Below are 27,754 nucleotides of genomic sequence, written 5' to 3' on the forward strand. Positions count from 1 at the left end.
AGAGCAGATGTTTCTACCACTGGAGAAAAATCTTTCAAATAATTGTTGATTAAGCTACTTAAATTTAATTTATCCTTTATTTATTTCTCAAGGAATCATTGAGGGCAACCCCTCATTTACAATGATGTCGAGAGTACAGAGAAAACACAAAACAGAGTACAGAGAAAACACAAAACAGCACAGACAAAACACATGCAAAAACATTAAAAACAGTTACAGTGAAAGGCAGAGTTATTGGTTATCATAGTTTTAAACTGGTCCATAGTTATAATTGTGTTGAGTTTGAGTGAATGTTGAGATGTTCCAGGTAGATGCAGCAGAAAAACTGAAAGCAGTTTTTCCAAATTCAGTATTAGTCCGGGGAACATTGAGCATTAAGCAATCACTAGAGCGTGTTGGATAATTACTATGTGACCAGTTGAATGAAGTGCTGAGGTAAGGTGTCACCTATCAAGACTTGATAGATGAAGAAGAACCAGTGCATGTCTCGTTTCACATATAAAGGTGCCCATCCCACCTTGTTGTATAGTATGCAATGATGGGAGGAGTTACTGTCACCAGTGATGAATGAAATTAGTGTTCCAATTCTGTTCCCTTGCTTCATATATCCCCTCTGAACAATATCACATGATTACTGTGGAGATCATCCACAGTCTCTTTACTTCGGTATTGGTATTGCCAATGTATTGCAAAGCAAAAAAATATTTCCTGCGCAGCTATCTACTTGTTGTTAAATCTAGTTTATCTTGTGTTTTTGTTCATTCAGAGTGAATATTGTACTCACAGTAGCAGCCAGAAGGGCATTAGAGAAAAAACACAGGATATCCCGCCTTTGCCTCATTTCCATTGGCTGTTGCTACTCACTGAGAACTGCGATTGGCCGAGAAAACAGTCAATCATAAGAGTTCAGTCGGGCTTTCCTGGGTTGACAGCTGTCACCGTACTCCGAGGTCAAGGGGAAAGAAGCATGGCTGCGTTGTTTAGAGGGTCGCGAAATGTATTATTAAGGTGGAATAAGCATGTCGGCTTTGCTTACGGTAATGTATTCGCTTATGTTGTCAGTTTCCTTGTGCCGTTTCTTTCCGTGTGTTGAGAGGAAAACACAGGCGGAACATGTTCCAGCATGTTAGCTAGCTTGTTAGCCATCTGAAGAAAGTATGAATACTTACTGCTTGTACTAGTTAAGTGCGGCAGTCTGGACACAATGTCCCTGATGTGGACACCCACTGTATGGTGTCATGCAGTATATTAGGACAATGTGTTTAATGGACTGAAGCACAATGAAATGTGAAGCAATGGCCAGGAACAGCTAATTCTAACTGACCTCTTTATAGACTTCCAGATAGATGTAAAAAGTAAAGTTGTGATTATGTTAGCCTGCTTTAGGTGTTGCTATTCTTTTCTAATATAACAATTTGTTCACACATTAAACACATTCATGGATTAGCCTTTGATTGCAACACTGCCACAACACCTACTCTGTACACTCCCCCTGCCCCTCCTACACTGCAACACAACTATGTTTAATGAATGAGCAACAGTGAATATTGACTGAATAGTCCAAGTAAAGCATCCACTAGAAATGTAGGGACCACCGACATGGTATAATAGTTATACTGGTCTTTTTCCACTTCATGTAACCCTGGTGTTGAAATAGTCAGCTGTGCTGTAAAGCATTGATATATTTTTCTTTACTGTATCTTGACATTGCATTGCAGTGCTTCAATTTGGCTTCAGGAATCGTTTCTATGAAGGAACATCCTCCAAAGGTCCACATACAGTGTTTTCCCTTTTCCCCTTTACAAAACAGAAATGGTCTGTCCCCTGTCCTGTATGACCAGTTACAAAGTCCATTGTGAAGTTCAACATGCCAGCAAATACTTTAAATGGGTTAACATACTTGTGCAATCATTTTCAGCCATATTATTATTACGTTAAAGAAAATAAATGAATATATTTTTTAAAGATAGCAAATAAATAGATGAACTAGTAGCCAAGTACGCTGTAATGGACTCAATAATGACTTTAGAACAGAAACATACAAATTAGCTGTTTACCTAATGCCAGTAGCCTTATACTTTAACATGTGGGATTAAATACAATTAATGTTACATGCTAATATGACATGCTAAGATTAAATTTAGTGCTGAAATTATACATAAATATTTTCATCATTAGAAAATGATAAAAGTGGCAGTGGTGGCTCAGGAGGCAGAGAAGGTTGTCTCTTAATCACAAAGTAGTGTTTGGTGGTCCGAATCCTGGCTCTTCCTTCCGACATGTTGAAGTGTCCTTGAGCAAAATGATGAACCACAAGTTTCCGGCCGCACTGGTGAATTGGCAAATTGAAAGTGCTTGGTCCATTAAGCGAAGACAGCACTAGCTAAATGTTCATTCACAATGTGCAATTAGGTGCCATACCCTTCTGACTTTCTGAAACATTTCAGTAGTAATGTAATTGTCAAACGTTTTTTTTGTAAGGGTGAAATCATTCCTTTCTTACAACCCTGATACCAAAAAAGATGGGACCTTGTGAAAAACATGAATGAAACAGAATTTAATGATTTCAAATCATTTACAACCTACATCCACTTGGAATACCGTACAAATACAAGATAACTAATGCTCAAGCTGGGAAACGTTTGTTTTTTGTAAATATGTATAATTATTCTGAAATTGATGCATCCTATTTTACATTTTATATGTGTTTTACACGGCATCCCAACTCTTTTAGAATCAGGGTTGGAAACTCAGTTTAGGTAAAGGGCTGTTATGACAAACTACAGACTGCAATGTGGCAAGACATACAGAGCACCAGCACTGTGTGTCTGTCTCTTCAATGGTTGTTTTTATTAGATAGATAGATAGATAGATAGATAGATAGATAGATAGATTATAATAATATAGAAATACTCATCTTACTAGATGTTGTTCGGAAGTATAAAAAAAATTCCATGCAAAGTCAGCAGCAACTGAACAGAGTATATTTTTGTTGGTTGTTATAGGTTACAGAATACTGTATCCTCTGAGCCGTGAAAAGTATCATCCCAGTATTATGTGGAAGGGTTGGTTGAATTTAAGGTGCTTTAAGGCTTTCTGTTTGTGCTTCACTATCCAGGCCTAATCCTGTTGTTGTAGTCTCGTTGGTTCACCGCCAGAGTTTCCACTGTGTTTAGTATCTGTTAACCTGGCGGGACCTTGGTTGAGCCAGCAGTGTTTAATAGCTTGGCCAGACTGCCCAAAAGCTGGTCGTAACTTACAGCAGAAGGATTTGCTCTGTTGTAATTGATTCTAATTAAAGCATTTCCTACTGGAAAATAGAAGGATAGCAGTTTTTTTCAGTACCTTTTTCACTACCATTTGACATGACAGTCATTAGTCATAGCCAGTTGTTCATATTACTTCTCAAGGTGGAAAGTAGTCTTGCCTTCATTTTATGTAAATATTTAATAATAAACTGCACTATTACTACTAAAAACAATGTCTCACATTTGTTTCCCACACCTCTAATGGCCTTTATGTTTTTTTTCTCCCTCAGTTTCATCACGATCAATGGCTTCAAAAACACCAGTGGGGTTTGTTGGTCTTGGAAACATGGGCAGTCCCATGGCCAGAAACCTGTTAAAAAACGGTTATCCTGTTATTGCCACTGATGTCTTCCCTGAGTCTTGCAAGGAGCTGCAGGACATCGGCGCCCAGGTAACATGCAGTCAGTAACACATCATGTATGGACATTTTATAAAAAAAAACGAACAAATATATAACATATAAAACTTGACACTCAAGCTCACAGCTACTAAACGTGCTTCTTAGCCAACAGGTTGTCACAAATAATAGCTACAATACATCCCATTTGTTCGTGATTCGGGCTATACTGAATGTCAATATTTAAATCCAAAGCTCCTATTGAGGTTTTCGAATAAAGCCTCAGATGTCTGTCGTCATATTTTATGATGCCATTTTCCTTAAAAAGAACTTCCAAAAAAATCCACAATTTGAATAGTCATTTATCAGATTAGTATTGTTTATTAAAATAACATTTTTCATAGGCTATAACTCATCAGATTGTCAAAATGAAAACATGTAGGCAGCAGGCTAATCCAGTTGTTATTGTGGTTATATTAGTGTTGCTTATGTTGTTGTTGGATTGCTGCTAGACTCCCACTTTAATATAGCTGCATGTGCGGCAAAAAGGAGAGTAAACAGTTTTCTGAAAAAAGGGATTGAAGCAGAATATTTCATTAGATTAAAACATGTTTTGAAGTTTGGAAATTATTACATCTATCTTTTTCCAATACATTTTAACTTTTGGACTTGACAGAATGAAACAATTCTGTGCAGCCACCATTAAAATTTTATTTATTAAATAGTGTATTACTTATTATATTAGTGTAGCCAAATTTTTATCTGCAACTGTGCAGAAATACCAGCTTTAAACAGAATGAATAAATATGGATCTGGAATTTTTATGCCAACTATGAATAAAGTGTCAAAATATTCGGTACAGCCTTATTCAAGAAGATATTTTATTTGTGTTGATGACTTGATAATATTGGACAATGATGACTCCAATCTTCAGGTAGTAGACTCTCCAGCAGAGGTGGCAGAGAAAGCAGACCGCATCCTCACAATGCTGCCCTCCAGTCCAAACGTCATTGAAGTCTACACAGGCCCAAATGGCATCCTCAAGTAAGCAAACTTTACTGTCACAGGCTCTGTTTGTAACATTCATGCAACCCCAAACTATACTGCTTTTAAAACTAGGAGAAAGAAACGGCACTGTTACAGTTGAAAAAAACTGTTGTTTTTTTCACTTTATTAGAAGAACAAACAATGCATACCTTTATCAATATACAATTATATACAAGACAAATAAAAGTTACACTAAAACAAAAACACACTGTTTCAATTTATTTAATTTTAATCATCTTGAAATTCACACCACTCATCATGATGCTTTCCAATTCCATATGTTCAAGATAATTAATAAAAAGGAGCTTATACATACCCCATAATTAATTGTATTGATAGAGTATCTTCCATTATATTTTACCTCTTCCCACATTATTTTTCTTATCTTATTACATTAATTGCACAAACAGAAGAACTAGGCCAGAGGGAACTTACTTTATGCACTGTACATGAGGTGTGGATGCTGTCTGTGTTGCCCTCTTTAGGAAGGTGAAGAAGGGAACACTGTTGATTGACTCCTCCACCATTGACCCTGCTGTCTCAAAAGAGATGGCAGTTGCTGCAGAGAAGATGGGCGCAGTGTTCATGGATGCTCCAGTGTCAGGAGGTAATGTGTCAAGAATTATTCAGCAAATGCACCTATTTGATTTGCTGTCTTAAGCTCCAAGCAGTTCACATCTGCCAAATCAATTTCTGCATATCTGATGTTGCTATTCTGTGCAGCTCGGTCTTTGTAATTTGCTGTTTTTCACACACAGGCTTTATTTCTCTCTTTATGACCATGTACACTGGTCTGGCATTATCTAAAGCAAATTAGAGTTGGCGCAAAAGCAGAATCAGTCTTCTAGTTTGTCTATTTGAGAATACCAATCATAGTGTTAGGCCTGTGACCTCTCAGCCTTTCTTCTGAGCCATCTTACACTCTTTTGTATATCTAAACTATTGGACCTTTTGGGTTAGTGCTAGGACATGGGTTGTAATTACAGAGCAGGCCAGCCAGTAGGTGCCCTCTTGAGGTTTTATTGCTTCTTTTGACCAAGGGTCTTAAAGGCAAGGTTAAGGTTTTAAGTCCTCATTATGTTGGTGCTGTCTGCTTGTGACGGCTCCTTGACAGAGCACAGGATCACCAGTCGTCCTTAATGGGCTGAGCCGCGGCAGAGAATCCCGTGTCAGAGCTTTTCATGTTGATGGAGCCGTAATGGCGGGTATCCCATGTTAGTGCCTTTCATGTCAGATAAAGAGTCATAAAGAGGAGAGAATCTGCCCTCACATGGAGTGCAGGAGAGGAGAGGAGGGAGATAAGACATGAAGGAGACACATCGCAGTAAAACTGTCCGTCTCTCTCTCACACACACACAAAAAAAAAAAATGATTTCAGGTATGCAGTCATGGCATGCTACACACTCCTGCACATCTGATCATACTCTATTTGATTTTTTATTGCACAATCTTTAGATTTTGCACAATACTCACTGCAGCTTCCGGCCTCACCCATACAAACACAGACTTGGCCCACACTGGCATGTTTACCAGCTGGCGTCTGCAGAACAGACCGACGGCAGTCAGCGAGATCAGAGCCTTAAGCCTGTTACTCTCCTTTAACACACTCGCTGTTTACATACTATAGACAGTGCACAGTTTGTGTGTGCAGTCCTCTGTGAAGGTTCTTCCTCTCCTGTCACTTAACTAAGCCTCTTTTACTAGCCTGAGATGACCAATGATTTACCTGCTACCTCTGGCCTCTGCAACCAGCTCTGCAGACACTCTTCTTTCACACACACATGCAAACATGCCACATGCACACCACCCACCCAGTGTCACCTCGAGACGTCCATAAGCCATATCCATAAGTGCATACAGCTAGTTTAGTGCACAATTGCAGACAATTTCTATTATAATATGATCATCAATTTTAGTATTTGACACTTGCAAATATACTGACTTTGTACAGACATTAGTCATTACAGACATTACTCATTACATTACAGACTCTTAGACTTCCTTACCTCCCCAGGGTACGGATGCTCCCAGAGTGCAATAAAATTAAGCAAATTACCAAAAAGTATTCATAGAGATGAATTCAATGAAATAACTTGTGTTTTATATTCTTATAAATGGAAAATGACTGTTGGTCTGACAAAAGAAGTAATTGAAAGATGTCATTTACAGCTTTGGGAACGTGTGAGGTATAGGCAGTGGTATTTGGTATTGATGGTGTGACCCTGATAAACCAGGCTAAATCTGTGGAGACATATGGAGGACATACAAGTTAGAAAAGAGGGTTTTCAACATGTGGCAACTTCATGGGAAACAGCAAAGAGCTGTATCCCCTCATTCCCTGCCCACTTTCCACATCTCTGGGTGGGATCTGAGGTTACATGCTCTGTTCCAACCAGGAGATGGCACCCTACCCAAATAGGGCATTGTCATCCTCGTGAGGTTTGTGTGTGTGTGCAAGACGATGGATGACAGAGGCTCAGCTCTGTAACCACTAGTACTCTTAGTAGTTTTCGTATCAATACTGTATGTCCAAAAATGAAACGCAGTCTAACACAAGGGTAAACAGAAAATACTTTAATATAGTAGATCGATTGGCCAATTCATTGATGTTGCTGATTTATCCCATTTATGAGATAATTGGAATAATCGGGTGTCTATGCTCATGCTGTGGATTATTTATTAGTATATCACTGAGCCAACAGCAGAGAATGTCACTTCACTAACATTTATATAATTTAATTTTATAAATATTCGGTCTCTCGCAGAAACATGGAGCTGTTACTTACAGCTTGTAAATGCTGTTGTTTAATGCACTAAAACTATTTATTTTTCATTCATATTTGGTTTACAAAGTTTATTGTTGTATTTTTTAGTTTTTTTTATTTAAATAGTTGCAGTGCAAACAGAATGTGTATCTACTTAAGTAACAAAGGCAATGCAGACAGGGGTAAATTAATAGGAAAATAGTGTTTAATAAATGTTAATTTTGGTTCAGCAATTTTGTGCTTAATTTTTTATTATTAATAAATTGTTATACTTTATCAGACGCAAAACAATAACATTGACAACATGATACAGGCATCATCCGCAGTTCTCCAAATAGTAGTTGTAGTTTACTATTATCATCTATTATTCCACACTCTTTATTGAATTGACTTGATTAAAGCCATTGTCCAGTAGATTGTATTGTGTTCAGTGAGGATAACAATACACACTCACGACAGACATGCTGTGATCTGTGACTCTTAAACTTTTGCAGACACAGCCTGCTCTTTTGTGGTTCCTGCATTTGTTTTTGTTTTGCATTTTTCTTTTCAGATAAAATGTATCCTTTCGTGCATGTGTGGTGTGTTAGGTGGTGTATTTTACACAGAGAAGTGTGTGTGTGTGTGTATTTTGTGTGCGTCACCAGAGGTTTGGCAGCCAACCGTGGGATCTGAATAGCAGAGTCATAACCATTTTAAAAAGAGCAATCAAAAAAAACAACTTTCGCTTTCTTCTCATGGGCATCTTGCTGGCTTTCATTCTTGCACATTGACCAGTGTCGTGGCTTCAGTCCTGCACGACCCAGCTGTGTCCTGACACACAAATACACACACACACACACACACATACAGAGTTGTATCTCTGTGCAAACACTTTCCTGCATAGACGCATGTATATTAACTTAGACACTGGTTCGTCAGGCATGCTAACATTTGCTTGCACACACACACTTCCACCACTGTCTGGTGTCATTAAAAGCGTCCGCATGCAAAGTTGACCCACAACAAAACAAGCTCTGATGTCACAGGCCCAGGGTGTTGGCACAGCGACGGCAAAAATAGGAGGTCTGGCTAACAAGCGGCGGCGTCGTTAGCAGTAATTACCCAGAATGCCTGTGTTTGTGTCTGTGTGCCCATGGTGGGCTGCCACATTGCTAACGGACGATGGCTTTAAAAAGGCCCTAAAAAACCTTTCATTGTGTTTTTCCCAGCGCTGGGAAAGTCAGTTATCGCTGCAAATGAAAACAAGAAGGAGCCTAGCTGTTGTGAGACCACGGGCATTCGAGCTAATGTTGCTTGTTTGCGAGGTCTTATAATCCTGAGCTAACTACCTCTTTAGGCAGTCTCAACACCACTCTAATCATATCCATACCACATCAACTGAACCCTGAGTGTTGCAGTGTGTCATTTGCCGACAGTTTGAACGTCATCCTCCAGCCTGTAGGAGCTTGTTCAAACCAACGCTGGCACCAGTGTGTTCGTCACTCAACGCTGCCAATCCACGTCTTTGCTGACTGATATAGAATCTATTTCTCCCTCCAGGCACGCAAGCCCTTGGGCTTCTTCTACAAAGATTAAGTTTGACTAAGGCTTACACTTCACATGTTGTCAGGCCAGACATAAATTCAGAGAACGTATTAGTTTGTCCGAAGCTGTTTAGTTCAACATTCAAACATTAAAAGGTTCACCTTGGAAACTATATTTTTTAAATAATCTTTTTCTAGAGCTTTCAATCATATCACACAGTCTGAAAAACTACTATTTCTTAAATGAAGCATGATCTGATTCTTAAAGTCCCATTCCTTTACCTTCTCACTGTTAGTTCACTTAGATTTTTGAGCTTCGCTGTTCAGAAGGATGTATGGCCAAAATTCCCCAAAAGACACTGTGTAAAACACAAATAAAACCGAATACAACAGTCAGCTAATCCTGTGACATATATTCAATTGAAAATTGTATAAAGAAAATGTATTTAACTTAAAACCCACCTGCCCATCAGCAGGTAGGGCTGAGCAGGGCTTACGTCGAACAAAAATACTTATGTTTTTTAGGAATTGATGTAGTTTCGGTTGTATTTTAGCCAAATGCTAAAACTTACCTTATCAAACATGCATTTCAGCTTCACAGTTCTTCTGCTGTTATGGCTCAAACTTTTTTTGGTCTAATCAGAACCCTTCCCCTACCCCTAACAACCTGATAAACTTTTCTGTTCGAAAGAATTATGTGCATTCATTTTTTTACATTCGTTTCATACAGTGTCCCAGTTGTTTCCACATTGATCTCCTTAAGGAGTTGAGGGTTTATTTGTGCTCATCTAAAATGTTTTTTTGGTCAATATTGTGAATGTGATTTAGGATGCATTTTTTCCTTTTCTTCTAAATGTGCCTTATCTTCTATGTTATTTACCATACACAACTGTGGCTTTTTACTAAGTTGTTTCCTTATCATTGTTCACATATGTTACATGGATGGTAGGGTGTCGGGTGTGTGTGTGAAGCCCACAGGCCAGGTGTTTCTGACACTCTGGTTGGTTGGTTTGAATTCAATTAATTGCCTAACATTATTCTGAAATTCAATCATATCTACATATTCATAGATTCTGAATATTTCAAAGAGAGGAGCAGATGTTATTTAAAAGTTTATCTACAAGGTATTTGAACATTTCGTGTAAGAACAACATCAGACATTCATTATCATGACAAGCAGAGTATTTTTAGATTAACAGAACCAAAGGGGATTATTTTGGTCTCTCTTTTTTTATTTTATTTTCCGCAAAGAGTAGTGTCCATGCTTTGCAGAACTTTTTAGTTTCATTATGGGAATTTTTTGATGTCATTATAAAGTGCCTAATGTTGATACTGAGAATTCACACTGAAACTATACAAAGTGAACTTAGTAGCTAATGCAGACCAGTCTAACTTGTCTTAACCGCCACTGGTACGTCTGGTGAGAGGAAGCAGCAGAAGAGCATTCAGACCCTGAAGGCAGTTTAGTGCAGGTTAGTGATGATTCTCTGACACTGAGTTAAGGAATCAGGCTGGATGGGCAGGGGGTGGTGCTGTCGCAGTCTGTCAAGTTGATGGCTTACCAGCACTAGAGAGCATCAGTGGTCCAAAGATTAGATTAGCATAACAAGCCTCTCACTGACGGGTTCTGGTGACATAGGGGGAATGGTGGGGGCCAGTGGGAGGGCGCTAAAGTGACCAGGGATGGTGATGATGGAGGGGTGGTGAAGGGGGGACTCTAGCCTATGCTCCAGATGGGGGTAGACCCACAGCAGCTGGGGACTGGCTCTCACATCTCGGCCCGTATGTCATCTGCTGTGTGTGTGTGCAGACGTATCTGTCAAATGTAGCCCCAACGTCACACAGCATGTCACTCACTTAAAGGCAAATTAGCATTCTGTCTGTATGAAGGAGTTTCTGCAGCTCTGCCATGTGAGTGTGTGAATGTTTATGTGTTTGCCTGTGTCCCTGCCTGCTAGCAGCCTAATTGAGGATCATTATTAACTTGCTTCTTCCTCGATGAGTCTCATTGGGCCAGAGGAAGGATTGATTGTGGACCTTTCCTGCTTCTTCCATCCTGTGTCACCAACCATTGACCAGCTTCTCCCCTGTGGAACAGAGCAGTTACTGATGATAATGATGATGATGATGATGATGATGATGGCCTGGTGGTCAATGGACAGCCATTGCAAGCTAAACCCTTTAGGCTGTACAAACATTTATATTCAAGAAACTATGTTGACAGTCTAAACTGAATTAACTCTTCCCTTTTTTTTTTTCACCCACAAAACCCAAACTTCTGCACTCAAGGTTCTCATGGAGTGTTTGTGTGCAGGAGTCAGTTCTCATGGCTCTGCGCTCGTTAACCGGAGTCGATAAAGAGCCTGTTTTTAACATAACAGAGAAGCATTAGCAAAGTTGGCAGATAAACTACTGAAAGTGCTGGGTTGTTTTTTTGTTTTTTTTTATGTGTGTGAGCGATTTTGGTTAACTCGTACATACCATTTCACGTATTTTACTTGATATCCGTTATGCTTTTTACAGGGTCTGTTTAGGGTTTTTAATTTGTTTGAGAAAAAGATCTGCCCTGGGGTGTAATTATAATGGTGGGCCACATGAGGCTGTGTTGTTGGCCTGTAAACATCCTACCCCCACTGGCTTACACTGCAAGTAGTCAACTCCCATTAACTCAAGGCTGTTGGACTATTAAGTGTGAAGGCTCTTCTCAGTCTGAATTATAGATGACTGTCAGCTGAGCCAAAACTTTACATGTGCATATAGTTAAAAACTTGGTAGCAGACAATTAAGTATATTGCCAAAGCTAGAGTTAGTTTACACCATTTGGACTTGAAGGTGTGTCATGAAATCAGGCATATCCCTAAATATTTCCTGGTGTTCTCAGAGTAAGAACAGTTTCATTTTCATTTAGGAAATGAGGTGTTGAATGAAGAGCTCTAATGATATTATAGGTGTTGTTTTTGCTCTAAGTGCTTTTTTTCATGCTCTCCGGGGGGAAAAAAATCAGGGTTGTGGCTCCTTGTCAAATGCGTCATTCATTACCAAACTCTGGGCACATCCCCTTTTGTGTGTGTATGTGTGTCTGCAACTGAGTGTGTTGTTTGCGTAGCCTCATATTCACAAATGTAGTTTAATTTAAACCCACCACCAATAAAAAGCGCCTACTGGTTTACATGCGGCTCGTAACTCCGAGACACGGCCTCAGAAGCTCCAACTGACGTCTCATTGGCGGCCAGCTCTGGGATCTGCACCTGTCCCTGGTACACACAGGAACCCACACGCTGATACTGCATGCACATGTACACACACATTCTCACTTACTTTGTGTATACACACACCACTTCAAAAAGAGCCCATGTTTAAAAGGTTATACTGCTGTCATGAATTGCTTCGGTTGATTCTTTTGTGTGTAATGAAAGAAGTGCTAATGAATTGAGTGTTCACTACAAACAGCCCAAACCAAAGTTGTTTCTCTGATCTTCCTTTGCCTTCACACAACCAGTTTCTCTTATGTTCATGGTTGATGCCTGTCAAGCATCTGTCCTAATGCTGCTTGATTGCCTGCTTATTAACTTGAATGTTGTTAATAGAGGAGATCATATGAAGAAGATGTCTATAAACATATATGTCAGTATTTTAATGGAAGCGAACATGAATGGGCCACACAAGGATTAACAAGCGGCAACCTCCGGGTCTGGAAAGTGAAGCCAATGTGGATGTGCTATACACCTGCTTTATTCCTAATGGCCAGCAGGGGACGACTCTGCTGGTTGCAAAAATAAGTCTGATTGTATAAAAGTCAATGAGAAAAGACCCTACTTCTGACTTCAGTTATTACCCTGGTAAGCATTTTTCTAATGCATGTATTGCTAGTGTCAAGTCTTCTTTAGTACAGCATGATGTTCATTTCGCAAATTATGTTCCAATTTATTGGAAAATAGACGAGGAGGTTGTAATAACATATGTTTTGAAGCGAAAGCGGAGGCAGCGTTGTAGACACCATTGGTCTGTGAGGTCACAAAATACATTGCCACATATGGACTAATACCTCCTCAAAAAGGTTTCTCCTTTGTGTCCTATCGTCGTGTCTTGCCTGAAATATTTGTTACACTGTCTCCACTATTTCTGGTGCTACTGCTCTGAGTATGGACAGGAGGCAAATGTCCACATGGCTAAAGTGTCATCACACCATCAGACATATCTTTGTGGTGTTCTCACGTCACAGGTTTTCACCTGTTGGTGCTCTGCGAGTATGCAGATGTGGATGGACAGAGAAAATGGAGAACTTTGAGGAGTATAAAAGATCGAAACAATTCCACCTCCATGCAACGGCCCATGCAGAAAAGCTGCTCATTTTGAATTAGGGACACAACTTGCTAACCAAGCTAACGTAGCATCCTTCTTTTCAAGCTACCAGTTTTCAAATATGGTCACATCTGTTTAAAAAACAACAACCAAGATGGCGATGACCAAAAGGCCAAACTTGAGGCCTAAAAAATTCATAGTTCACAAACCAGTGGGTGACATCAAGGTGACTAGTTCCAGTTTTAACACACATGCAGAGAGACACAGATATACACACTGTGTGGTTCCTTTCCATACGTTATACAACATATTGCTGGAGCCACCAGCCCTTTAACTCTACACAGTAAAAGCCACAGAATAGCTCATTAATAGTCCAGCCAGCTTCAGCAACCTCTGGGAATATTTGCATTGGTTGATTTGGGGGTGCGGAGCTGGGCACCCACTACTCAGCCAGCCGGAACATGTCCCCTGGAGCTGGATGAGAGAAAGTGACCGAGAAGAGACGTGGTTCTTTCCCTAGAGAATTCTTTCCCAAGAAAGGATCGCCTGCTAAACATTAGAGTGGCACTTCAGTCTTTATTCTGAATCTACTGTTTTTTTCCTGAGGTGGCATTTTGTACTGTTTTTAATCAATCTGTAATAATTATAAATATATTAAGTTGTTTATGGCATCATATACATAACTTTTTCTCTTGTGGATGTCTTCTTAGTATTTGCATCCCTCCTCTCCGTCTCTGAGCCCTGTATCTTCTATCATAGGTGCCCCCCCACCCCTTGCATACACACACATACACACACCTTGTCTCCCCCCCTAGGGGGCGTTGTGTAGTTGTGCAGTGCTAACGATCCAGGACTGTCACTCCCGCTGGGATGGATGAGCCGGCGGGCCCGGCGCTCGGGAAGCCTCATTAGGATTCTTCTTTAATCCGTCTCTGACAGGACCAGTCCGAGAACGGGATGTCCCCTCATACACACACACACACACACACACACACACACACACACACACACACACACACAGACGAAGAAGCATACACGCTTCGTAGACACTGTCATAGAAATACACACCACACACAAACACAAATGCACTTTTGCTCATGCACAATGATCAGACTCGCTGAAACCCTCAAAACACACACCCACACACATACTCACATTGTTATGCTAATGATGTTATTCTTCCACCAACAAGGATCTTCCATCATCCCGGTGTCACTGCCTATAGAAATCCACTACAGATCATAAGAGCTTATTATGGGTGATTAGTTAATTTGAGGGCGGGAGAGTCGGGGGGGGATGCTGGGAGGTAGGAAGAGAAAGATCGTTTTCCTTCTCTGCTGTCGTCCCTACATCTCTCTCTCTCTCTCTCTCTCTCTCTCTCTCTCTCTCTCTCTCTCTCTCTCTCTCGCTTTGTTTTGTCTTGCTCTCCTTTTTCCTCCCTCTCCTTCTTTCTCTCCTTAGTGAGATATATTGATCAGCACGTTGACTGTGTTATCAATAATCTCCTCTTTAGTCGTCCGCGAACAGTGATCGCCACTAATGAACCAGCACAGTTGTCACACTGCTCTTTCCGTGTGTGTGGGTGTGTGCGTGTGTGTGTGTGTGTGTGTGCGTTTATTTGTTTGTGAAACACAGAAGCTCTTAAATTAAATGTACGAAATAAGAACTGATACAATGGACCTCATGCAAGAACTTTAGTTTTCTTAGTTTAATTTTCTCTGACTCTATAATTAATATTTATATAGATTTTTCAAACTCAAAATGGCTTCAAAGTAATAAAAAAAAATCCTTTAGTTTAAAAAAAGAAAAAACACTTGTAAAGTGTGTTTGTGCCTAAGAGAAAATTCATAACTATCCGTCATTATAAAAAAACTCTAATTGACTTAATATTTCTATATTCTTCTCAAAATCACATTGACACATTGTCAAGAAAAGTTCAATGACTGATTCAGCTCTGTACATAATGTACTACATAGATGTAAGATACATAACTAAAGATATTTGGTCAAACAGACGATACAATGTAGAGCTGCAACACTATTTTTCTGTCAATTGACTTATCAATTAATTGACTGATACTAAGGTATTTTGATAATCCAATAACAGTGACAGTAATTTTTCATTCAGGAGTTGCCAAAAATTCAGTTTATAGCCTCTAAAATATGTACATTTCCTGCTTTTCTCTCTTTTTAATCGTTTGATTGTAAAATAGTCAGCAGGTTTATCAATGATAAAAATAGTCATTATTTATAGCCCAATACGATTCCACTGGATGCGTAACGGCTGCAGATCCGTCGTCGGAGCCGTTACGCACCCATTATAATCAATGTGTGAGATTCCACCGACTGCAGATCCGCTGCGTAATGAGTCCGACAACGCATGGCCATCCGACAGCCCTCGCAACACTTGCGCAGAGCTTCTATTTTTGTCGGACGACGGAGCACTACGCATAAATTCAGCACAGAGCAGATCGTTCGGGACAGGAAGTCTTGCACAGACACAAAATAAAACACCGGTATATTTTCAAAATAAAATACCTCGGGTTCACTAACGAGGTCGGCCGGCTCGTTAACAAGCCGGCCGACCTCGTTAGCGCTCGTTAAGACGGAGTCGCTGGATTTGTCTCCAGTCATTAACGAGGAGATGTTGATTATCTTCCAGTTATATCAATTTATTAGGCGTGAATTCGCGAGATCTCGTGCGTCCTCGGGACTCTGCTGTCCGCAACAGCTCCGACAAAGACGGATCCGGTGGGTGTTGACGGACTGCGTAGATACGCAGCTGTTGCGGACAGACCCCTGTCCGAGTCGTTACGCATCCAGTGGAATCCAGGCGTAACAGTGTCAGATCTATTCGGCCACAAAAAAAAGCATAATTATGTCAAACTAAACTAAAGTCAGACGTATAAATGCAGTATGTTTGAATGTTTAGTTTACTTTTTAATAAGTTCATTGTTTGCACCAAACAAGTAAAAACCAACTTGGCAATTAACCTTATTCTGCTTCTTATTCTAAATAAAAAAGTTTTTGTAAAGACAACATAAAAGAAACAATAAAGGAGCCTTATCCATCATGTCTGTGATCTGTGAACCATATGTGTGTATGATTGGTGTGTTTGGCGGCCTTATGTTGAGCGTGTGTTTGCCGTGGTCCATAGGCAGCTGCCGCAGCGTGGGCTTCGGGCTTCATTATGTGGCCCTAATGACCTGCTGACAGCTCAGCACTGACACTCACATACACACATACATGCACACATACAGTGCAGTGGCATCATCATACACTTGACAACAGAACAGCCAATTAAAGAAGGGGGAGGGGAAAAGAGATGTATATTTATGTTTATGGGTCATGTAAATATACAGTAAGTCTCCTCTCCTCTCCTCTCCTCTGCAGTGAAGTCTGATAATGTAGTTTCAGCTGTTTTGTCCCCAGTAATTCCCTTTTAATTATTAACACTGACATTATTAGGCTTTCACTATTAAGAGGCCTTTCATTAGAGCCAGACGACACCCTAAAGAGACATTTGAACTCTCTCTCTCTCTCTCTCTCTCTCTCTCTCTCTCTCTCTCTATCTCCCACCTTCTCTTTCTTCATAGAACTGAAACATCTTGATTTTGGATGCATATAGCGTTTTGACTTCTTCAGTACTTTTCTAAATATTGTGTGTGATATTAGCATTACATTTAGTTTTCATATAAACAGTAGTTGTAGACAAGATTTCATTGTGTTAATGTTTCGTGCTATTCAATCAAGCATTTAAAGGACACTGCCATTGCAGAGGAGACCCAGGCCGGCTGAGTCCAACCCACTCTGAAAAGGGTTTTTTCCTGCATTAAGGACCCTGTGGATTGGGCGATGGGGGGGGGTGAAGTTGCCTCCCACAACATGGCACGCTCCTTAAGCCATCAGGCATGGGGAGGGACGCCTAATTGAACATGATAAAGTGTAAAGTTAATTACCCCTCACGCCTGTCACTGATACCCCCATGAGGGGGTGAGGGGGACTGGCCTCGGGCACAGCTGTTATGTGTGTGTGTGTGTGTGTGTGTGTGTGTGTGTGCGTGTGTGTGTGCGTGTGTGTGTGAGAAACAGAGAGTAAGGGTGACAGGACAAAAGGCAAGGGCTCCCACGAGGGTTGTGCCGAGGATGATGGCAACAATCGGCTTTTAAAGATACCTTTGTCCCTCTGGTGCACCACTACTTAACACGCCTGTTCCACTTTGAGTCTAAAACGCATAAACACACACACACACACACACACACACACACACACACATATACACACACACACACACACACACACACACACACTCACAGAAAAAACACAGCTGACCTTTTAGAAACAGTTGGTAGTGTTGGAACACTCAAGTGGTTGATACATTATGTTCTTTTGTTTGGGAAATCCATATATATTAGTTGGATACACCTGTATACTTGTGCTCCGTGACACACTTTTTTAGTCTTGTAAAATTTAACTCACTATTCAACCTTGTATAAAGGTTGCAGTGTGTTGCAGGTCCCCATTCTTGGTTGCACTATTTCAGGGACTGGGGATTAATATGTATTGAGTGTGTGTAATGCCAGGCACAGTATGTATTGACCTCAGTTAACCTCAACACTGTGTGAGAACATGTGTTCTGTGTTTAGGTGTCGGGGCTGCCAGCATGGCCAAACTGACCTTCATGGTAGGTGGAGTGGAGGAGGAATTCAAGGCTGCACAGGAGCTGTTCACCTGCATGGGAGCCAATGTTGTCTACTGTGGACAAGTTGGCAGTGGACAGGTAAAAAACACACACACACACACACACACACACACACACACACACACATACACAGAGCACATGCCTACCATGAACATACACAAAATGTAATTAATTTAAGTAACTTAAATACTTACTGTATATACCTAATCACACTGCATAAATACAATCAGTTATATGTACATTCATAATTAGATTCATTCATTGAAAGGAAAACCCAACTCAAGTTTTTATAATCATCCATCCAGAGGAACTAATCAGATAGGAAGTGGAAAACATGAAATTGATTTAGTCTCCAGACTTAATCTAAATCACATAAAACACAAAGTGTTTCGTCTTCAGGGAGACCATTAAACCCATAATTTTGTATAGCTAATGGTAATGCACCTCAACTTGCATAGGTCTTTGACATTTAAGTTATGTTTTACATAAAGCAGTACACTAATGAGATAATATGGCCATAATTTAAGTTTAAACTTTAAGAATAATGTGGAATAATAAGGAATGTGACTGTTTTTTTTTCATTGTTCTGAATGTACTTACACAGAAATAGACATAAGAGCTAAGAACAAGGACAACAGAGCTGTTAGGAGACAAGCATTTACAGCATTTTCATTAAGTATTAAAAAAATATGTTTACCTATAGATTTATATAAAAGGCTCCAATGACCCTACAAAAATACATAAAATAAAAAAGAATGTATATACAAGTTAAGTGTTTGTGTAGGTTGTGAACCAAGCTAAAAAGGAGAAAATATTCAAGAAGTCAATATATACATTGACTACATGCAGGATGCATTTTAAAGTGTAAAAATAAAGTTTATAGTGGGAGCAAGTGGATGTTAGACTGCTGAACTGAGATCTGAATATTAAACTGTAACTTCTGTAGAAAAAATAAAAATTATACAAAAATATTCATGCAAAATGTCATAGTTGAAGATCTAATTTGGGAGACACTGCTAAGGCATATTCACAAGTCTGGATCATTTTGTGATCACAATTATCTCTGATACCTTTAAATGCATTTGCATGCTGTCTTGTAAACCTGAGTATACAAACAGGTAAAAGTGCATTTTCTACCTTCTTGTCAATCTTCTCTAGGCAGCTAAGATCTGCAACAACATGCTCCTGGCCATCGGGATGATTGGGACCGCAGAGACCATGAACCTTGGCATCAGGTACTGTCAGCCAGCGCTGCGCTAAGCTGCTTCTCACCTGTTATCCTGAAGGGAAAAGCTACATTTACATGGGTAGGCTTAATGTAGCTGTAACAGTTAGTGAAGGAGTACAGAGAAGCCTGTGAGTGGGCTGTTAAAAGTAGTTGTACATAACTTAACCCCTGTGTCTTACTAAGGACATTTTGAACTTTTTAAATTTTTTATCGTTTTGACTGTGTTAATGCATATGGCATAATTTTTCAATGTTGAGCCTCGGCTCTTATAATAGGTCTATAATAATCTTTAAAGTACAGTCACTCAGACAGAAATGTCCGCATTGAAAGCCATTAAAACCACAATTTCTCATCTCATGGCCATCACAGCATTAAATCATGCATTCTGTTATATCAGGCTTTCAATTTAGAGCCTGGGCTTCAAAATTGTACTTTATTTCTCATGTTTGTCCTATACATGCTATAGGAATGCTCAAATACATGCTATTTTTTACTGGTTTCCACTCGGGTTATTACTGCTATATTACAAAGCACTGCAGTGTTTGATGCAATGCATCATCATCACTGTTGTTGTTGATACTTCACATATTCCAGTCTGTGAAAAGAGAAAGAAATCTCTCCTAGCACTTTATGTACAGAAAAAGATACATTTTTCGGTCAAAGGTTTACATTTCTGAAAGTGCATGAATGTTTGGTAGTGATAATCCTGACTGAATTTAACACAGTGAAAGTGGAAAATAAGTTTTAAGAAGGCGACAATTTTATCCCGTAAGTTCACGACAACAGTGACATTAATGTAAACCTTTTAACCTTTTAAATTGGCATTCAAAATATTAAAATTCTGAAAATGAATTCATGTTTGTTGACATGATCAGGAATGGAGTGAAAGTGGAATGTAATATTAATATATAATTTATGGCAGTCTTTTGCTCAGGCTGACATTTTTGTCCTCCTAATGATATCAGAACAGATTTTTATAAGTGAGGCACAGTGGTTAGACTTATGCCAACTAAGCCCTTAATGTTCAGATGTACATGTGCAGATGTGGCCCAGTGAGGTGTAGCTACATGTGAAAACCAGCTGTTCAATGAGTAAAAGGAACCCCCGCTGGATCTACTGAAGGATGTGAAGCAGCAGACGTTTCCTCCTGAGTCAACAAAATGAAGACATTTGGTTATAAGTAGTATACAATCACCATGAACTTAAAGGTGGCACGTTTGAGGCTTCCATCTTTTAGCCATGCATGAATATGGCTTGGACATAGCCCTTAGATATAGCCGTCACTATCAAAGCAATTACTATACCAGTGATATGGCTGTAACTGTGGCAGTAATTTACTACTTCAATACTGGTTTGGAAATGCGTGTGTGTGTGTGTGTGTGTGTGTGTGTGTGTGTGTGTGTGTGTGTGTGTGTGTGTGTGTGTGTGTGTGTGTGTGTGTGTGTGTGTGTGTGTGTGTGTGTGTGTGTGTGTGTGTGTGTGTGTGTGTGTGTGTGTAGTTTATGGAAGTGCAAAGGGGTCAGCCCAGCCCCGATTCAGAGCCGCCTTTGCAGGAGAGAGATGGATGAGAGGGTGGAGCCACAGACTCTGATTTACATCTGCTGATTGAGCTCTCAGAAGTATCCTGTCACAGGCTTGTCACTGAACACCGCCTAGAAATCCTGTCATTCATCATGGCACAAAGCCTGAGAATGATGGGATATGAAGTCTTAAAACAAAAACATTCTAATGTGACCTAAAATATCTGGCTCACATAAAAGGATTCAAAAAGGCTAGACACTTGTGAAACAAGCATTGTAGTCTCAACATAGTGCAGGTTCCCGTCAAAATCTCCTATTTTTGGAAGTTGGGGTCAGGAAATTAGGCCTACACATCAGCTATTCCAGCACTTCTCTGAGCTGTCAGATTAGCTTTTCACCTCAGACGTGTGAATTTATTATGTAATTTATTTATACATATCCTCTGTCAATAACAGACTGTTTCCTCTGCTCACCGTGCTACTATTATGTGTTTTTATGGGTTTTGCAACTTAAACGGTGTGCGCACCCAGTTTGTGTGTGTGAGCGCGTGCATGTGCGTGAATTGCTCTCCTCACAGTGCAGCTGTGTTAGTGCACCTGATTTATCTGTGCTGAGACAGAGGAGGAAAATTGGCATGAGCAGTCGCACATAAATCCCCCCACTAGGCCCCTGAAATATGGAGGCATTAAGGGAGCAACACAGATTTACACATTGCCACACTGTCTCTGATGCGCACACACACACACACACACACACACACACTTGGACACACAGATTTACATCCAGAGACACTGAAGACAGCAGTTTTCTACCAAACTACAACAGCTTCTACTCACTGTGCACATCATTATAACGTATGTGTATGGAAAAAAAGGATAAGAGAATTAACTAGTGCATCCCTTCACTTTGAATGTGAATTTTTATACATATAAAAACTGACTCATATTCAGTCTTAGTTGTGTGTGCGTGCATGCATGCATGGTGTGTGTGTGTGTGCCCCCCCCTTCTTACTAGCCAATCTCTGGGGCTTTATTATAAGGTTTGACAAAGACTGTCATCGTTTAGAGAGAGCCCACACCCGTAAATCTCCCATGCTGCATTGCGGCCCAGCTTCTTATGCAGAGAGGACGCTCTCTTAGGCGTATGTGTATAGCCACATACACACACACACACACACACACACACACACACACACGACACAGTCCGACACAAAGGAGACTGAGCACTCACAGCCAATTTACAGGAAAACGGCAATAACATTTTATCATGCTGGACTTGGGCCTGATAGAGTTGCCCTTTCTTCAAGTGTGTGTGTGTGTGTGTGTGTGTGTCTGTGTGTGTGTTTCTCCTTACCTGTACATGCAGACACACACATACACACTCACACTGTTCTGTTCGTGGAGCTAATTTGTTGATCTCAGATGGAAGCTCGGGCCGTCTCCAACAGAGCGTGACGTTCTCTTAGTGCAAGGAATGGCCACGCATGACAATTATGAACACACACACATACACGCACTCCCCAACCCACATACACAGCCTGCCATCCTTTCTTCCCCTCTTCTCTTCTCAGCTTTTTCTTCCTCATCCCTATTTGCAGCGCCGCCTCATTTTATTCCTTTTCTTTTAATCCCTTCATTTCTCCTCTGCCTTGCCGTAATTTCTGCATGCAGCCAACCAGTCAGTGAAAGAGGGGGATGAGAAGCCGAAGAGAGTGTCAGAGAGAGAGGCAGCAGTGATTTTAATGGTGGCACGTGAACATGAAAGGAGAGGAAGAAAGAGGAGAGAGGCGACTGCCTGGCCCAGGAAGGGATATGAGGCTTTTACAGCTCACGGTTCACCTTGCACGCCGTGTGTACCTGCACTCGTTCATGCATACAAACATGCAGTGAAGTAGGAACACACATATTTGCTTCCTTTATTCATTTTATGAGTAGAAAAACAGGCGGACAAAGGGTATAACAAGACAACCCTTTGTGTCGAGAGGCTTAAATAGGTTTGCCACAACACACATGAGCACACACACGTCTCTCCCCCTTAAAGGAATTGTGAGCATATGTTCTGATGAAGATTAAAGTTGGGGGATAAACGCGCTTGTTGCCTCTATAAATAGGATAGTAAATGCTTGTGTATGTATATGAGCTCGTTAGCTCTTTAATGTAATAATAAATGGGGGAACGGGTTGGGCTTCCTCTCCTGTGGCATCAGACGAGAAGTTAATCGCAATGAAACAGACAGTTAATATCAGCGCTGCAAATGAACTCCACCTGCTAGAGCTTCCCGGCACATAAACACCCTCCCCTCTCATCTTCATCTCCATCTCCATCCTCCTCACTCTCACATTTCTTTAATGTGCAGCGGCATCGCACAGCAACACGTTCCATTTCACCGTTCGTGTCTTTGTGTGTTTATCCATGTCAATCTTGTTAAAGCGTGACATGTCCTCTTCTCCACGCAAATTACCGCAGGCGAGGAACAACACCACTGCGTCAGCTAATAACCACGGCCGTGTGTGCGAGCGGTTGTGCACTTATGTGTGTGTGTGATGGGAGCAGGAGGGGAACTTCATTGATTTATCGTTAACAGAGGACAACAGCTCCCCGTCAGCGTCTCTGGTCGCTCTAACAAACGATCTGCGCGCTCGGACGCGCTTTATTGTAGCTCAGCCAGTAACCTTTTCAGCTGCTGACCCAGAACGCAGGGAGGGGCTGGCTGCTTGTGTGTGCGCGGAGAGATGGGAGAGGGGAGGGGGTTTGTGTGCGATGTCAAACATATGTCCCCCAGAGTCCTCAGACAGGGAGGTGTCAGCATGGAAGACGAGGGGGAGGAAGAAGAGAGCAGGCGGAGGAGAAAAGAAGCAGGATGGCGAGGGATGCTTTCAGACGTAAACTAAAAAAGCCATCATGAGCGAGACTGCTGTAAAAAAAAAAAAGAAGAAGAAAGATTTCAAGCTAAAACACATGTTTACACATGCACGCACGCAGCGTCACTTATGCCACATTTCCAAAACAGTTTGTTAAAAAAACACAGGAGACAAAGGATAAGGGACGAGGGAGAGACATAGAGAGAGTGTAAATGCAATTCCCATTCTTAATTAGTTAGTAGACAGCTAATAAAAGCTGTGGTAGTAATGGCAGAATGAGAGCCAGGTGGAGGGAGGGAGGGAGGGAGGGAGGCTGCTGGCCTTAAGGACCTATGATGGTTTAATAGTCATATTGAGAGCAGAATAGAGTTACAGGCCTGTAAGTAACAGTGAAGTGAGGCAGCCAGGGCTTGATGTGGTCTGCTTTACACTGGCCTTTAAACCGTTAATATACAAAAGCTGCACTACACAGACCGACAGTTACACCCTCTCCGATGTAATGGTTGGCACTTTGTTTCACTCCCTGCTTCTGTCTGTCTTTTTTTTTGCTTCTTCTTCTTCTTATCATAGCCTGGAAATTTGTCCTCTTGCATAGGAAAGTGGGTTGTTGCAAAAAAAAAATGGGACAGCAGAAGTAAGAGCGGACTTCTATACGTGACAGCGAGGTTTATGGCTCCCCTGTGCTGCTTAACCACTTCTCCTCCTCCTCCACTTTCTTTTTTCATGAAAGAGGGATGATGAAGGATAGATGTGCTGGTAAACATCAATACTGCATTAGCCAGCATTACAAAGCCTTCAGCCATTAGCACTGAGGAATGGTCGCAGCCTAGCATAAGGTTCAATGGGGGTCACTACAATCACCAGGCGCCCCACACCCATCTTATTCCATGTTCCTTTTTTGCTCTGTTTTTTAAAATTAATTCCATAATCTGCGCTCCTATCCCTCCCATCCTGTCCCATTTTCTTTCTACTTCTCGCATTATTCCTCTTTCCTATTCTACCTCCAGAACAGTTTTCACCTTTTTGGCAGTAGACATTATCCTTCAGACATGGACCCAGACACTAAACCTTTACACCAGTCTCCAGCAGAGCTTGTGTAAAAGAAAGACTCAGGTCTCAGTCAGGGTTTATTTGCACAATTTGACCATGTTACATTCATAATGGAGCCATGAATTTCCCTGTTACCAGGACTGAAAGAGGTACTGTCTTCTGTGTTCACCTTCTTTTCCCAGACTGGGTTTGGACCCCAAGCTGCTGGCAAAGATCCTCAACATGTCCTCAGGTCGTTGCTGGTCCAGCGACTCGTACAATCCGGTCCCGGGCGTCATGGAGGGAGTGCCCTCTGCCAACAACTACCAGGGTGGCTTTGGAACCACACTAATGGCCAAGGTAAACCTGCCCCGCGTGTGTGTGTTTGTGTGTGTGTGTGTGTGTGTGTGTGTGTGTTAATTGTTGATTAGTATCTTAATTTCTTAATTGATTATGGGGTTTCTTTCAGTGTCTTAGTCTATAACATGTCAGAATGTTCTTGACGACAAATTTTCCTGATTTTTAGACGGAAGGTAGGCAAACACTCAGAAAACAGTCAAAGCTGAGCACAGTTTAATCTGTAAGGTTAAGCATTCTCAGATAAAATATTGTCTATAGTATAAGAGCCATTTGAAATCATTAATCACATTTTTCAATAACCTTAATTGTATTTTAAATGCAGCTGAAATCAATATGTCCCCAGTATCTGCTCTGCCGGAGCAACTCTGGTCGCTCATTTAGAAATGCGCTTTAAGAACCAGATGTGTAGTATAATACTGTTATTTACTGTTATTTGCCCGGTTCATTGATTCATAGCACAGTGTGCGATAGAGGAGTTGTGCTGTGTTACCTGGCTAACCAGCTAGTAAGCTATCTCAGTGTGCTGCTGGCCAATTCAGTCAGGGTATTTCTGGGGGAACACAATGGTGTGGAAGTGAGTCAGGAGTGGCTAATGACTTCAGAGTATTTCTGGTGCCCAGAGCCTAGACATCACAATCGGCAATCCAAGAACTAAAGATTGTCACAATTAAATAAAACACAAAAAAACAGTAAGTATTTTGTATTTTTCCCACAATAAATTACTTAAGTAATTATTTTTTTTGCAGATGAACTAATCAAACAATTGGTTCAGCTACTACACTTTCTCTTGTTCTTTTCTGTTAGTCTCTGTTTTTGTCAGTCTCTCAAGCCTGTAACTTGCTTTGTCTCACATTTGACTGTTCTTTTGTGTTTGTGTGATACTCACGCTCTCCTATTCACCATCCCATCTGTGACTTATTGTGTGTCACTTAATTTTACTGTCACTGCATTAGCTCTTCTGTATGGGTCAGTCTGTGTCTGTGTATTATTTAGTGCATCTGGGTCTGTTAATACAATGTGTGCTCTGCATACATAAGCCAGGGCAGTCCTGTCGCACACATCAAAATGAAGAACTCTGATGTGAACAGTCACATATATAAGCCTTTGAATAAACAAAAATAGATTATTATGTTCGTCCACCTATCTGACACTCTGGCACTCTTTCTCTCTGTCGCTAGGATCTTGGTTTGGCTCAAAACACGGCCACCAACACTAAGACACCCATCCCTCTGGGTTCCCTCGCCCACCAGATTTTTCGAGTCATGTGCTCTCGCGGCTACGCTAACAAGGACTTCTCATCCGTCTTCCAATTCCTACGCGAGGAGGAAGGACAGTGAATGGAGGGGGAGCACAGCTGACTGTGATGTTACCATACATAAACACACACACATGCACGCACACACACATAAACACACACACCCCAGTGCCCCTTATCCCACTATGCTCAGGAGAGACTAAGGCCTTGCCCTCAGGCGCAGATCTGTGGTCCAATTAACATACTGTATGTCGGCTCATGTCCCCTTGTAGCATTAGCTGAATCATATTTTCAATTCACGGCTCTCCCTCTGCATGGAAGAAATGCTAAAACTGACCTTAGATCAGTATCAAGAGACAAAGCTACTCTCTTCCCAGTCTGGGCTGAGAGGCCATAGTGGAAAATGAGAGGTAGGATAAGGTGCTGCAGGTTTATATGTACCAATGCAAATAATATGTGGTTTTTCCAGCTGATATGTAATAGCTGCATGATCGTTAAAAGTTTAAGTATGCTTTTGTCGGGTTTGAGCTTGTTGCCTATTAAGCAAATGACTCGGATCTGTCCTTGTTAAAGGAAGAGGACAAAAAAAGAAAACACAAGCTACAGTAAGGATTCACATAGTGATGGAAATTTAACTGACAAGACAGTGCAAGAGAGTGTTTAGGTTTTCTACTGGAGAAAAAAAAATCCATTTTCACAATACTACATGTAAGGAAACCAAAAGTAGCTACATCGTGGGCTCAAAGCTCACCTTTTGTTACATTTGTCTGTTTTTTGCAGGAAGTGTGTCGTTCAGTGACATACTTACCCGAGTCATCCTGCCAGCTTACATACATTTCATTTTTCAATCATCCAGTTCGTTTTTGTACCTTGTGAATACACTAGAGTTACGTCATTTTCGGCATTTACGTCACTACTCGGCCACTTCTGCTCATTTAAATACTGTGATATATATCTGGTTATTTTTGCACTGTGTGCATTGCAGTGCGATGTGCCGGGCCATTTTGATAGAGTTACAGTACCTCTTTGAACTTACCTCTCTTCTTGACTGTCTACATCTGCTTATCGAGCCACTGGAGTATTATTTTGTGACCAACACTGAATTTTATACTGTTCACTACAATGTTGTTCTCATTGTTTAGCACTTTCTCATGCCCGTTTTGACTTTAATGAAAGTCTATCCTCACATATTTCTCCTCTCTCTCTGTCTCCGTCTCTCTCAACTTGTACGACATCTGTGTAAAGTGTAAGCGAGGAACACTTCCTCCCTGCTCTGAGCAAATGTACATAATGTATATTTCATATTGTCGTGTAGTATTGAGGAGGAATCTAAATGGACTGTCATCTTTTTGTAGTAAAATTCATGAATAGTGTCTACAGTTTGTCTTTGCTCTGTGAAACAGATCCTCAGTCACACTGTAGCCTAAAATAAAAGATGTTCTGTGTATTATGTCTCCCTGAAGTTTCTGCTTTTTTGTGAGATTTTATTTGTGAAGTTTTTCATCATTTGAATCAG

At 40.8% G+C, this 27,754-nt stretch overlaps 1 protein-coding gene across 1 annotated transcript; it reads left to right on the forward strand.

Annotated features, from left to right (window-relative positions):
• Positions 1-910: 910 nt before the first annotated feature.
• hibadha (3-hydroxyisobutyrate dehydrogenase a) lies at positions 911-27,685 on the forward strand. The gene is made up of 8 exons (XM_059350406.1): positions 911-1,037; positions 3,539-3,699; positions 4,580-4,689; positions 5,178-5,299; positions 17,931-18,064; positions 19,145-19,221; positions 24,827-24,983; positions 26,162-27,685. Exons 1-8 carry the CDS (start codon positions 968-970, stop codon positions 26,318-26,320), a joined length of 990 nt encoding a protein of 329 aa, XP_059206389.1. The 5' UTR covers positions 911-967; the 3' UTR covers positions 26,321-27,685.
• Positions 27,686-27,754: the final 69 nt, after the last annotated feature.

Source organism: Centropristis striata, chromosome 14 (genome assembly GCF_030273125.1).
Source record: "Centropristis striata isolate RG_2023a ecotype Rhode Island chromosome 14, C.striata_1.0, whole genome shotgun sequence".
Classification (NCBI taxonomy): Eukaryota; Metazoa; Chordata; class Actinopteri; order Perciformes; family Serranidae; genus Centropristis; species Centropristis striata.

Excerpts from the sequence above, each read along its gene's own strand:
- hibadha (XM_059350406.1), top strand. The coding sequence starts at position 968 with ATGGCTGCGTTGTTTAGAGGGTCGCGAAATGTATTATTAAGGTGGAAT. Across the intron at positions 1,038-3,538 it reads GCATGTCGGCTTTGCTTACG|TTTCATCACGATCAATGGCT; the intron begins GTAATGTATTCG and ends TTTCTCCCTCAG. Across the intron at positions 18,065-19,144 it reads GACAAGTTGGCAGTGGACAG|GCAGCTAAGATCTGCAACAA; the intron begins GTAAAAAACACA and ends AATCTTCTCTAG.